The following is a 13,484-nucleotide window of genomic DNA, read 5'->3' as shown; positions in this document are numbered from 1 at the left end:
GAAATTGTGCAGAAATTTGTGTGCTTTGGAAATCATTAAGTTTGATACGGAACCACCTTCATATTTACAAGACACACATTATATTTTCCTTTAATACATATTTTTTGTCATCAATTAAAATGAGAACAATCCGTACAGGATGTGCAAACATTTCAAAATCATGAGTTGAATAACAAAGGCTGTTGTTTGTCACCAACACTATTTAAGGTATACCTAGAGCACGTGTTGAAGGAATGGAAAAATAAGGTTGCGGGAATGGGCGTTCCACTCCTTGATGGGCAGACCCTTCATACTCTATGCTTTGCCGATGACCAGATCGTTGTAGCTCAAGATGAGGAAGATGCAGATTACATGACGCGGAAGTTGGTCGAAGAATATCGGAAATGGGGCATGGACGTTAGTGTGTCCAAGACAGAGAAGCTGGTCGTGGGAGCAGCGCATCAACGGCAAAGCATAGAGCTCGAGGACGGACGGCGCATCGAAGAGTGTGACGAGTATAAGTATCTCGGTGTTTGGCTCGATCAGGATGGAAGGATGGATAGAGCAATTAAGGACAGGATCATCCAGGGCAGGAGAGCCATCGCGATGCTGAACGGGGTGCTCTGGGATCAGAGCATCTCGAAGGCAAACAAGCACCGGATATATGATGCCATCGTTAAAAGTATCGTGCTCTATGGTAGTGAAGTGTGGCCTTTGACGAAAAGAACGCAAGAAATGTTGAGGGCAACTGAAATGGATTTTTGGCGGCGATCTGCCGGCATTTCGAGACGGGACCGTGTCCGTAATGAGAGAATTCGCCAGGTGATGAAGGTTGAGAAAGATATCGTGCACGACGTCATGTCCAGGCAGTTATGCTGGTATGGGCATGTGCAAAGAATGTCGGAGGAGAGGTTGCCCAAACAAGTTTTGGATTGGGTACCACCTGGGAAGAGGCGACGGGGACGTCCCGTAAAGGGTTGGCGGCAGGGCGTTGACCGGTTGACGAAGAGATGTTGCGGTGTCAGTTGCCCGATAACCTCTGGGAAGACAGGCATATGTGGCGCGGCGTTTGGGGGTCGTAGAACGCCAGAGTGCGTTGTAAAGCGACTTTAATAATAATGAGTTGAATAACGCTGACTCCGCCAGATAAAATATTAGAGCCTAACACAAAGTAAGCGGAGCGGCGACGCACTGGCGCCTACAAACCTAACAGGGATACTTCACGCATTGCGCAACGCGTGAAGTATCCCTGTTAGGTTTGTAGGCGCCAAAGCGCGTTTTGCGCTAGCTGCCCGCCTGCCGCGCCGCAGCGTGTGACGGCGCTTGAAGCAACTATTTCACACTAGAGGTATTGCAGAGTATCATACGAAACTGAAGGCGTTCTAATATATTAGAAATGGCGGGCATCCATCAAAAGTACGGAGCTTTATTGCATTCATGACTGCAAAAATGTTAACGGAAATCGAAAAGGCCAGCGTGTATGAAGGCTATTTCAATTGTAATCTTCCGTCGCATTTCTAAGGCGCAATGATACAACTATTTGAACTCCCCGGAATGCGTGAGGTATCACGCCGCATTTGAAGGCGTTTTCAAACCAGCCAAGTTCCGATACCCGGATTATCGTTTTGCATTGTTCATATTATTTTGTTTTCATTTCCAACCACTTGTTTATATATAATCCTCCTTTAAAAATTACCAATTTGCTATAGACAATTCTACCTGAAGCGCACTTAAGCTATGCATTGGCTTTCCTCGCAAAATAAATCAAAATACTGCGGCCCAAAAAGAGAGCAGGAGTCCAAAAACTCACTAAGTCCTAGCATCCGTATTTAGTAACGTTTAGCATACACTTAATCGCCTGGCTGTTGCTTAATCGCCATCGGCTATAAAAGGCTATAAGAAATTGTGTAGCCGGCTATAGAAAGCTATTGGAAATCTTACAGCCGGCTGTAGGTCTATGGTATTTTGAAACACAGATTCTACTGCCAATTTTTACCAGGGACGTGAATCGATCGACACCGATTCACGGGCCTGTCGATCGATTCACGGGTTTTTCGATCAATTCACGGTTGGCGACCGAATTGGTAACGTTGATTCACGTTCTTGTTTTTCCATCGATTCATGTCGATCGAATCGACACCGGTTTTTTAATACATATAATTTGTCGATCGATTCACGTTGGTTTTCATTTTTCGATCGATTTATGTCGATCGAATCCATGCCCTCCCCCGCCCCTCAATTTGCTGAGATGTATCCCCAAATATTAAATGCAGAAAAGATCCGAAGAAAGAGGGGGAGGGGGTTGACTGTAAGGCTTAAGGGTCGCGCAGGGATACAACTATTTTAACTCCCCGGAACGCGTTGGGTATGACGCTTCAATTGAAGGCGTTTTCGAATCTTCTGAATTTACATGACGAGACGTTCCAAATTTGTTTGCGTTATGTTGTAGATTTGAGGTCCTTCTTTTATTTCGTTAAATTACTCCTGCTTCTTATTTTTTAATTATTCTGCAAAAAGTATCCATTTGCGAAATAAAACCCTGGCTTTAGCGCCCTTAAACTACGGCCTGAACGGTCAAAACTGCAGTATAGCGGCACACAGGGACGGACTTGTAGTCGAAAAGTTAGGAGACCTAAATGTAAGGGCCTTTCCTGTCGTTCGGGGGCCCCTCTAAGAAGGTCCGCCTCCCGGTAAATTTTGAAAATTTCACACTTTTTAAACACGTAGGCATTATTGGAGTTGGATTCTACAGTACTTGAACTTCAAAAACCCATTCTTAGGATTCAGCGGGGGTCCCTTCATCATAAATGCTTTTTGCGACCTTCAATGTCTCTTAGAGATAAATTTTCAATGAATTCGGGGCCTTTTAGGGATTGAAAAGGATAAGAAAATTACAACATTACGGGGAAAAAAACGATGACTCGAAAAAAATTCGCCGCGGGGGCCCCTTCGGGACCTCCGCGGCAAATTGTTAGGGGGCGATCGCCTCCCCGCCCCTGGAAATTATGCTACTTGGGTTGATTTGAACCCTCTGCAATACCTGAGCCCAACGTAAGCACTTCTCTCGAGGGATTCTGAATCACGAATAAATAATAAAAAAAGAGGATTTACAAAAGTAAAACATAAGCTGGTGCAGCTTTTCAATTGGAGATGCATTTGTTTAGTTTGCCCATGATATGTATAATTATAGGGAAGGTGATTAAAACGACACATTTGAAATAAGTGAAAAATTATTATTATAAAATATTGAATAAATATTTTCCATTTATACAAAAAACACATCAACTGATAAAACTAGGAAAATACAAACGTTTACTTAATGTTAAATGCAAAATATATGCAGCTGACTATACACATTACAATCTAGGACAAGAAATCAAAATCATCACATGCTTTTTTAAGCTTTGATTAATACGTTACATAAAATAATAATTAGTGATTACTTTTATCCTTTTAAAAAATACTAATATGAGAAAAAAGGCTTGACAGAAGGATTAAAATAAAAGTGAATAAAATGTAGAAAAAAGCTGAAGAATACAGCAAAGATGAAGTTAACTTCTCAACCATCCTTGAATTAACACCTCGAGAAAATGACTCATAACTGACACCTGTGATTGTAGCAAAGAATATTTTTTAGGGGAGGGAATAAAACCGACTCCATTAAAAATCTGATCCTGCTCTTAAATAAATTGTCATCTCCCGTACAAGGAAACATATCTCAATTGTGCTGTTTCTATATTTCTTATTGATGTGTTTTATTTTTTGTAGAGGAGCTGCCTCATTGATTTGCTTGAAATTTTCAATGCTTTATTTCAGTAGGAAAAAACTCTAATATTTTCGGGCACATTTGTGAACTGGTTTTCCATAAAAATAATGATTGTAGAAATGCTGAAACAGCGTAAACGAGATACGTTCCTTCTGGTGGGGGACCACAAAATATTAGCGAACAATTCTATTGAGTTCTTTTCAAATCACTATTTTTAATTTTGTGATTACTCAGGAAGTGTACTTCATGCTATCTTAATTTCTTGTTATTACTTGTAGCTGCGAGAGTTTCACAATCTTCAGAAAAAATTTTCTTGCAAGGTACACATCAAGTTAGAAATTCCATGGTGCTCGTGACTATCTCCCTGCCTATTTTATACGGATACCTATGAGTAGAAATTTTGAGAAAAGCACTTTCCAATATCTTCATATAACTACCTTTTAGTTGCATATTATAAATTCAGGATTCATGAATGATTTTTGTAGTATTTTTCCCTAAGTTCTCCGGAACATTTCTAAACTTTCAAAACCTTGAAACTCTTCCACGTTTTTAAGGTCAGTGAAAATCATCTAATTCAAACATGTTACACACAACAGAATTTACTTTCCTTCAAAAGGACCAAGTGCAAGATCAAGTGCTCACTTTTAGACCAAAGTATCACAAAGAGCCATTTATGCTTAAAAGCTACATTAGTGCTAACATAGTGCCTAAGCACAAATGATGCTTGTGATACCTTGGCTGGAAGGTAACGGTATGCATAAAAGCACTCATGTTTCAATAAGGCAATCAATGAAGTATGTGTTATTTCTGAGATGAAGGAAAATAGCTGGTTTTCCTCAGCTGACTTGATCTAAATGAAGACGAAATGAAAAGGACTGTTTCACTTTGTAGCGATAAAATGTTGAATTGACAGAAAACATTTCGGGAGAACCAAGGCACAGAAATTCAGGTAGATCAAACTGAATCAGAGTAAAAAATCACAGACTAATATTAAATGCTATTTTTTGCATGAAAAGGACAGGAAAATATTGTTTTACTTTTTCACTGGGTTGTAGGAAAATTTGGTACAAATTATGTAATTGGTGTCTTCTGAACTTAATCCCAACTATGACAGACTACACACATAAATATTGCTACTTGAGTGAAGAAAATTTTAAGGCAGATAGAAATACCCGAATAAAATGAAGGCATGTTCTTATTGGCGCACTACAACTTGTTATAGATCTACCAGGACGGTAAAAACGTTTATACAAATTTTAAAATGTAAAAAATCTCGAATATATCAGGCTGGAAATTTTTACAACCTCCTGTAAAACTAAAAAATTAAAGTATGGTTTGCTAAAAGTTACGATCTATGCTAAAATTCTAGAAATTGATTCAAGGAAGGGAAAAAAGAAGATAATAATCATTACAGGGATGAAGTTCAAGAAAGGTATGACTAGTTTTTTTGTTTAAAAAAAAAAAAAAAAAAAATAGTAGAAAGACATAGAGATTGTATTGTGTCTAGTGTTTCACAATACTTTTCTAACTTAGGTAAGAAAAGAGGCCAAAATTTGACAAAGAACAAGCGCAGGTAGAGTCACCAGTGCACAAGCACAAGGTGGTGATCATATGAGCATAGCCATGGATGTTGTGTATAACGTCACCAAAAATTTGAGGGTCTTCAGTCGGTATTAAATGCTCAAAATATTTGACAAGAAAATTCAGCAAAATTAACTGAAAATCAATGAAATGGAAAACGTTTAAAGCTCACAGGCTCATGCCATTCAAAATTAAAAACAGAAGGAGAAACAAAGTTTTCAGTTTACACCCAAAGCTTGAACGACTCATACCTTATAATTTAAAAAAAGAGAGAAGGATAAAACCGGAACAAAAAAAATTTGGAATGAAATGTCAAACATTTTGGATGGAACATGCTAATCATTTCGGAAAAGGAGCGACACACAGGTTGAGAAGTTTGTAAAGAATTTATCACATTCAATGGTTCCAGTTAAAATATGATTAAATTCAAGGTGGCTTCAGGAGCTCCTTAAAAGGACTTAATACGACAGATAGGATTCAACATACATGTATCTAAAATATCAAAAAAAAAAAAAAAAAAAAAGATGATGATGATTTAAGTCATTGATTGACTATTGTCCTTATAAAATCAAGCAATTTTTTTTTCAGTCTTAAATCCACTTAAAAGTACCCAAAACTCACATTTCATAAACATTTGAGTGCGCTCCTTTCTGTTGCTGGACTGATTCAGTGGCTACATCACTCTTGCAGTAATTTTTTGCATTATTGATCTGCGATGGTTCAAACCAAAGCAAATCAACATAATCTCATGTCCAAACTATGAGCGAGTTAATTGTGTTAATAAATTACAATATTATCATTGACAAGTCAGAGGTCAATTGATGACTCATTGAACTCGAGAAGTTTCGATTGCAAGAAACACCTGGACGCATTTTACCACCACAAGGTTACAAGTCTAATTATATTTAAACCATAGAAATTGCAATATAAAACTATGACATAGCCACTTAACCAGGCCGGTCCAAATAAAATGACATCAGCTCTAGAACTCAGGACTTATAAAATAGTCAAGACCCATCTTATTTCTTTCTTTCTTTTGCAAATTGGAAGCAAGACTAAGAATAATTTCTTCTTCCTGAAAAAGAATCAGAAAGATAAAATAATTGGTTATGATGAAATTAGAAAAACACAAGCCTATGATTGCAGCTGCTCATAGTTTCACAAGTCATTGGCTGTAGTCAGAAAATGCGTACCTCAGATGGCAACAGTGTAAATATCCTTTCATGTTTAATTTTTTTCAAAGGCAAACTAAACAACAGTTTGTATTGAATCTCTGTGAATTTTCTCAACAACCGAAAAAAATCACAGAAAATTACAAGAAAACAGTTTCATTAATTTTCCTTGAATTGGAAAAAAAAAGTATAATTGGAGATTCTTACGCGTTGCAATTTATATACTCATTTATCGCATTCAACCAGCCATGATGCGGCTCTTGCCATAGAGCGTTGGATAATTGGATCATTACTGTATTTAAAAGAGAAATAAAAGGGGAAAAGATAAAAAATCTTAAAACAGAGCAATCAAGACAAGTTTTCTTCCAATTCATGCAAATTGATATGGTGCAGTTACTCTCTATTTTAAAAAAAAGTTTTAAGTCCTCAGACAGCAAGTTAAAAACAGTGGTGTTTTTTGCAAAACAAAATTTGTTAAATAAATTCAAAATGAGTTCAAAGATGAGACTGCTGATCAAGTAATACTTTTTAAGAAGGACTTTCAGCATAAAAAGCTGTCGTAGTATTAAAATACAGGGAACTGGCTAATAGTAATTATTCCCCCTCTTTCATTTATTGCCAAATCTATAAATATGACTTCATATTAGCAGCATTGTTCTTAAAAATTTGGTCCAATCAAAGTCTCAAATGAATAGGTAATTTTACCTATGCAGACAGATTAGATGGCTACGTCATCCTCACACTACTTGTATCAATTTTTGATGGTTCCAACTGAAACAATGGAACATGACCTCATGTCCAAATTCTCTGTAGAGTTTATTGTGTTAGTCCATTACGATTTTGTCATTACGTTGTTTTCCTGACAATAGCACGCAGTCCTGCATCACCATTGCCAAATTTCGGCTCGAAATTTTTATTTTAACTTAGAAACTATTCGACATGTTTTCACAGATTTTTTCAGGGATTAAGTGAAAAATCAATGCTATTTTGGGCAGCCATTGCACCGTCATTTAAGTGTGAGATAAATTCATTTAGTGAATTTTGCAATGGTAGAGTTGAGATACATTCCTTCGTCTAGGAAACAACAATTAATGAATCATAAATCAATCAATAACTCATTAAACATTAGAAACTTAAAATGCAAGAGACAGTTACATGCATTCTTCCATCTTGAATGAAACGCGCTCAAAAAGACTACTTATGTGTCCATTTACAATGGAAACATCAAACTGCAATATATGATGAATGCTGTAGCCATTATATCAGTCTATTAACAATAATGTTGACATTCTTCTATCAATGAAGATCCGTTTGGGAGAACCTCCTTTAATAGCTAGGTACACAATGGAAAACCTTTCACACTGTTTGTCTGAGGACTGTCTTAAATCTAAGTACGAAGTACATATCAGTGTTGAGTTGAGAGCTGCATGATGAATCTCTGCTCCGTCCATTGCAAATTGGGAAGTTTAGGCAACTGGTAAGTTTTGCTTCTTGAGTCCATCTATCACCAATTTCTTGATTTCTTCATCATCGGTGCTTTCCAAGTATGTTTTGCCATCTGATGTTTTCCAACTCAAATTGGCTCCCTATGAGAAGAAAATTGAATAATATATTGATACCTTGAAAACCAATTATAGCTGTCCATAAAAAGGGGGAACTTAATCCACAGAAACTCAAAGTTGAGTTATCATCTCAAGAAATTACCACACAAGGTGCAAATGTTTTAAATAAAATCGTCATAATTTCAGAAAAATTCAGGGGTAGTTTTAGGGCATTTGGTTGTTCGATTCTCTGATGAAAATGATGAAATAAGAGGGGAAGAGCGGCGATATGGAATGTAGATGGGCTGATTCTCATTAAATTCATCCAGTTTTTAAAGTCCTCTCTAGGTATCCACCAGAGCGACGCTTGGGAGACCAATATTTTTCATTCACATCATTGGAGAAAATACCAAAATTTCAGGGAAATAAGTTTGGGCTTAAAAATGTAGTCTCTCAGAATGGACCACCAGAGAATTTTCGAATTAAAGCAGTCTGAAATATGTTTCCTCTTCAAAGTTTCACAGAGAACACAATTTGCGTGAAAAAAATTACTAGAATCAACTCCTAACCAAAAAGTTATCATATAGTATTAGCCTAGGTTACTAAAAGCTTGAATTTTCCCCTCAAAGTAAAACTAAAGGCTACTTGAATTAAAATGCTCACTACAATGGTTTGGGCAGGCTTTTCAACTGAGCAGCATTCCTTCCCTGCCTTTAGTGTAAACAACGTACAACAGCTGAGCTAAAGCTCAAAGATTGAGGTTGCTGTATTTCCACACCCCAGAAACTATCATGCTCATGTTTAATTCAAATACATCATGGTTTTAAAGGAGCAGGCCGTTTGGATTTAGGCGTAGGTAGACACCAATATTTTGGTTAGGAGATACATTCAATAATTCCATTGCTTAAATCATGTTGTACGTGAAATTTTAATGACAGACATGTATCATAATGCTTGAATTTGCAGTGATCTATTTTCATTTTCTCCATCATTACCTTCCTGTTGCTTCATCTTTAATTTTAAAGTTGCACAATAATGTTCAGAAAAATTAAAAAATAATGGCTAAATTCTTGGAACTTTAAAACAGGTATGAAGAAAAATTATGGGGAACTTACATTGTCGATGAGGAACTTGACACATTTGGCATGCCCTTCCCAAATTGCTGCTAGTAAAGGCGTGATCTCATGTTTGTCCATAATCTATAAAAAAATATGAAAAAAATTATTCCACACCTGGAATATGACAGAGTGACCTGTTCTAAATATTATTCCTTCACAGTATAGAATTGAATACATTTTTACTCCCTACCAACGGATGTATTTGGAACAAGAGAAAAACACTAAAAATCTTGCTGACGAGCTTGATCTTCTAATGAGGTTTAAAAAGACCCGCAACTTTATAGATCTCTCTGCTTTAACTCTAGCTTAGTACCTACTCCCATGCTTCTGCCTCAGCTCTATCCCCTCAATCATGTACTGATACTTATCACAGCTTAAATTTTTTAATCTGAAGTTGGAATTTTCTGGCCTTGCCATCTCCAAGAAACAATGTGGACCCAGCAATACTTTAGCACCTTGTTGCAAATTGACTTGGTAAATACCTACCATTTCATTCGTTACTGTCACCATGAAGATTATGTAGGAAGTTTTTGTAAAGGTAGATTAAATACCAGAAATATAATTTTTTTGATTAAGTATTTTAATGTATAAAATAATACTTACTACAGCACTAACAGACTCTTTTATGGTTCCATTCTTGTCATTGGTACTGACAGAATATAAAAAGAGTAACAGAGAAATACATTAGACCAACATTCAGTGCATTAGGATATAACATAGATTTGATATTTTAAACTTCAACCTACTGTACTAATGTAAAAATTTAACTTACATTCACATCGCAGCCTTTTTTCACAAGCAGCTCCAAAGTGTGAAGATTTCCATAGTCTGCTGCATAGTGGATTAAGTTGCGACCATTGTATGCAGGATTTATGTCCCCGGCCTGAAATAAATGAAAATGCATTTGAACTTCCGAATATAAGTGCAGTATTCCATTGAACATTGCTGGTGAAAATTTGCAGGGTATTGCAGGTAAAATTGCAGCTTAAAGTTGGAAGAAAGGATACAAAGTAAATGGAAAAATGTAACTCCTAAAATAAAATTACATCAAATCCACTGGTTCTTATAATTAGAGCATTACTTAATAAGATGAGCTCATTTGTTGTGTCAAGTGTCAGTGGGAGGATTTCCAACACCGAGCCTTTACTTATGAGAATACCCCCAAAAAATCAACTTAAAAACGCCTCAGAATTTGGATTTTCAAAACGGTCGTTTCGGGTCCGCCATACTTGTGACGTGAAATGATATGACAGACCTGGTTTCTTCATCACTTACAATGTATTTTCCCGTAAGGAAATGGCAGCCGCTTTTCAAATGCAAATATCGAGTCAATCGCTAATTTTTTGATCAAAATTGAAAGCAGAAATGGATTCCTCGTACGTTTAAATGGTTAAAACCTTCATTAGATAAATAAGAACCGACGGGATAAACCCTATTTTTAAGGAAGACTGTAGTCAATGGGCGATTGTTTACATCTGCTTAGTGATAACAGACATGGACATTAGCTCAATATTTGGTCATTTTCATGAGTTTTTACTTGTTTGTCACTATTTGAAGGTAAGTTTATTTTGTAAATCAATTGTCTAGTGTCTTAGGATCATGTTAAAAGCTGTAAAGGTATACTTTGTTACTTATTAATTCAGAACACACTCCGGCAGTCCAACGCTCAAACCTGGATGTAGCGAGTCAGTTGTTATATCTTACTATTTCACCCTTTAATGCTTCACTGAAGACACCAAAATGATAGTATCAATCATTGATGATAAAAAAAACTTACCTTTGACAATACTGATGAGATGAGGAGACCGGTATGTTTTAGCTGGAGGCAAGGAAAGTAGACGTAGGATCCTTCTTCGATTACCAGACTTTATCGATAAATTTTTCTGTATAGTGTTACATTTAAAACACACAGGATTTTAAAATAACATAAGCTTATAAAACGTGGGAACGTTCTGAATGATATTGAGATGTTGGTTGAAGAGTTAAGAATGATTTACACGCATTGGGAGAACATCCAGGGTTTGAGCGTTGGACTGCCGGAGTGTGTTCTGAATAAATAAGTAACAAAGTATACCTTTACAGCTTTTAACATGATCCTAAGACACTAGACAATTGATTTACAAAATAAACTTACCTTCAAATAGTGACAAACAAGTAAAAACTCATGTGACCAAGCAAGCCACCCATTCCGAAAAATACTTACAAAATCTACTCCAGTGACCAGCAGTATTGTTATGCTGGTTGCTGTAGCTTTCCCTCAGACAGAGTAAGTGAGGGATTTTAGATGGTTGCTCTGATAATTAGGCGTACATTTTACTGTTTACGAGCCAGCTTAAATACTGATAAGGATGGTTGCAGTTCTACCAAATTGCAATGGGCAACATTCTTCTAGTCCAGCTACCATGATAGAATTGAATTAGGAGCATTCAGGATAGACAAGTCAATGTTACATATTTGATAAGTATCCCCACCATACTACTATTATCAAATTCTAAGAACCATTTCTGCAATTCCTTTGACATCTCAAACCACACTTTAAAAAATGCTGAGCTGGTGCGGAGGGCATTCAACCACCATGACAGTCACTGGATAAAAAATGAACTTATCGTGAGAGGGTTGAAGAATAATCATCAAAACCTCAAAATCTCCACATACTCAACGGGTCATTAGCATTAAGGCTTATCCTATGGTCTATCGAGAATGCATCCAATCAAACTAAAACGCTGGTGTCAGTTAGGTGCTCCAATCAGGATGCTTGCGATTGACGATCTAGAACTTCAATAGATCTTCATACACTTAGTGAGATTTTTAATGTCTTGTAGTTGTAAGAGAATGACTTGAGATAAATCGAGGCATAGTTTATTCGGTGAGAAAAGTGAGGAACCTTAGAATCGATCAGTAGACTAACCTCTTTCTCCAGCCTGTCAAGAAACTCAGCAGTTGAGTCAGTCTCCTTGTTCTTGATGGACCAGACGATCTCGGAGAGATTGCAAGTCATTTTGAGGATTGATTGATGAAAATGGACGGCTAAAATAGACGGATTAAATGCGAATTGCGAAAGTTCTTCTGCTTGAATAAGGAAACTCACTACTTGTCAAACTTATCAGGTGTCAGTCGACATAAAAACAAGGATAGGCGGACCACTAATTAAATTAAATTATAGCTTCGACTAATTAATATGCAGAGCAACGGCACTTATTCTGCGGAACCCGGTCAATATTCAAATGGACTGAGAGCTAATTTCTTGGGAGACCAGAGGAAATCTGTGATTATTCACGCAATAATATGGAAAACGATCAAAAATGGAGAAAGCGATAATGAAATGAAATGAAAATGAAAGGGAAGAAGCATAAAGCATAACAAAAGTGAGAGGAGGATAGACTATAATAGGTATGATAGGGGTACCTCTTGGAGTTTCTCAAAATAAGGCTAGTCCGGGTACATGATGCGCCGCGCTATGCTGCAATGCAATACACAGTGACAAGGCATGTAGCTTCATGCGAATACGATACTGGATTCAGGATTCAGGCATTACTAGAGTCCCTTTATACTGAGAGTCAAGACAATTCGGCTCATGGATGTCACAAACGGGAATAAAGATTACAGAAATTGAACGTTTTTTGTAATCTTTGATCGGCCCATTCTCAAATGCCTTTCTCCGTTCCTCCTCTCATTCCGTTTGTTCCTTGCCGAACCCGTAATTCCCTGGTCCATTCCAGATTATAATCTTTGCAATTGGTGAAAATGTAATCTTTATTCCCGTTTGTGACACTGTGGAGGCCTAAAATACGGGAACCAATCAGAAATGGATTCAAATTGTCTTGACTCTCAGTATAAAGGGACTCTAGGCATTACTGTGAGCAGGAAGAGGGAAATTTTTAGAGTCATAGAAAGAGTTATATGAAAGAATTAAACTCTCATATTCATGACTCATGGGAAAAATTTCCAATTTCTTTAAGAAAAATGACTACAGATTTCCAGCAGGCAGTTCTTAGCTGAGGGAAAATGATACCATTTTTTGGCTAAATCTTGGAATTTTATGTGAGTTCGACTCCTCTTTCCCTTTGAAAAGTGTCTCTCGTCGACATTTGCTGCTTTGCGTCTCGATTCTCGAAAGGGGAGGGGGAGGGGAGAGTATTGGGGAGACAGAGAAGACGACTTTTGAAAAATTTGTATCCATATATATTTTACTCAAAGTTTAAAGAAATGTAAATATTTTCGCTGCTTCAGCGTTAGTTCGGGAAAAAACGGCAAGAACCACTGCAGGAAAAACACCGTATGAGCTGTCAGGCGTTATCTAATTTCGTTTAACCAATCATGAATTTTC

General features: G+C 37.0%; 1 protein-coding gene across 1 annotated transcript; it reads right to left on the bottom strand.

The window, feature by feature from the left end:
* Positions 1-3,191: 3,191 nt before the first annotated feature.
* Positions 3,192-12,512, bottom strand: LOC109037974 (myotrophin). The gene is made up of 4 exons (XM_019052871.2): positions 12,066-12,512; positions 9,930-10,040; positions 9,155-9,238; positions 3,192-8,084 (listed from the first exon to the last, which is right to left on the bottom strand). Exons 1-4 carry the CDS (start codon positions 12,153-12,155, stop codon positions 7,965-7,967), a joined length of 405 nt encoding a protein of 134 aa, XP_018908416.1. The 5' UTR covers positions 12,156-12,512; the 3' UTR covers positions 3,192-7,964.
* Between the last annotated feature and the right edge of the window lie 972 nt (positions 12,513-13,484).

This window comes from Bemisia tabaci, chromosome 10 (genome assembly GCF_918797505.1).
Source record: "Bemisia tabaci chromosome 10, PGI_BMITA_v3".
NCBI lineage: Eukaryota > Metazoa > Arthropoda > Insecta > Hemiptera > Aleyrodidae > Bemisia > Bemisia tabaci.
This window is presented reverse-complemented; position numbering and strand designations above follow the sequence as displayed.

Excerpts from the sequence above, each read along its gene's own strand:
- LOC109037974 (XM_019052871.2), bottom strand. The coding sequence starts at position 12,155 with ATGACTTGCAATCTCTCCGAGATCGTCTGGTCCATCAAGAACAAGGAG. Across the intron at positions 10,041-12,065 it reads TTGACAGGCTGGAGAAAGAG|GCCGGGGACATAAATCCTGC; the intron begins GTTAGTCTACTG and ends CATTTATTTCAG. Across the intron at positions 8,085-9,154 it reads TCAAGTTCCTCATCGACAAT|GGAGCCAATTTGAGTTGGAA; the intron begins GTAAGTTCCCCA and ends TTCTTCTCATAG.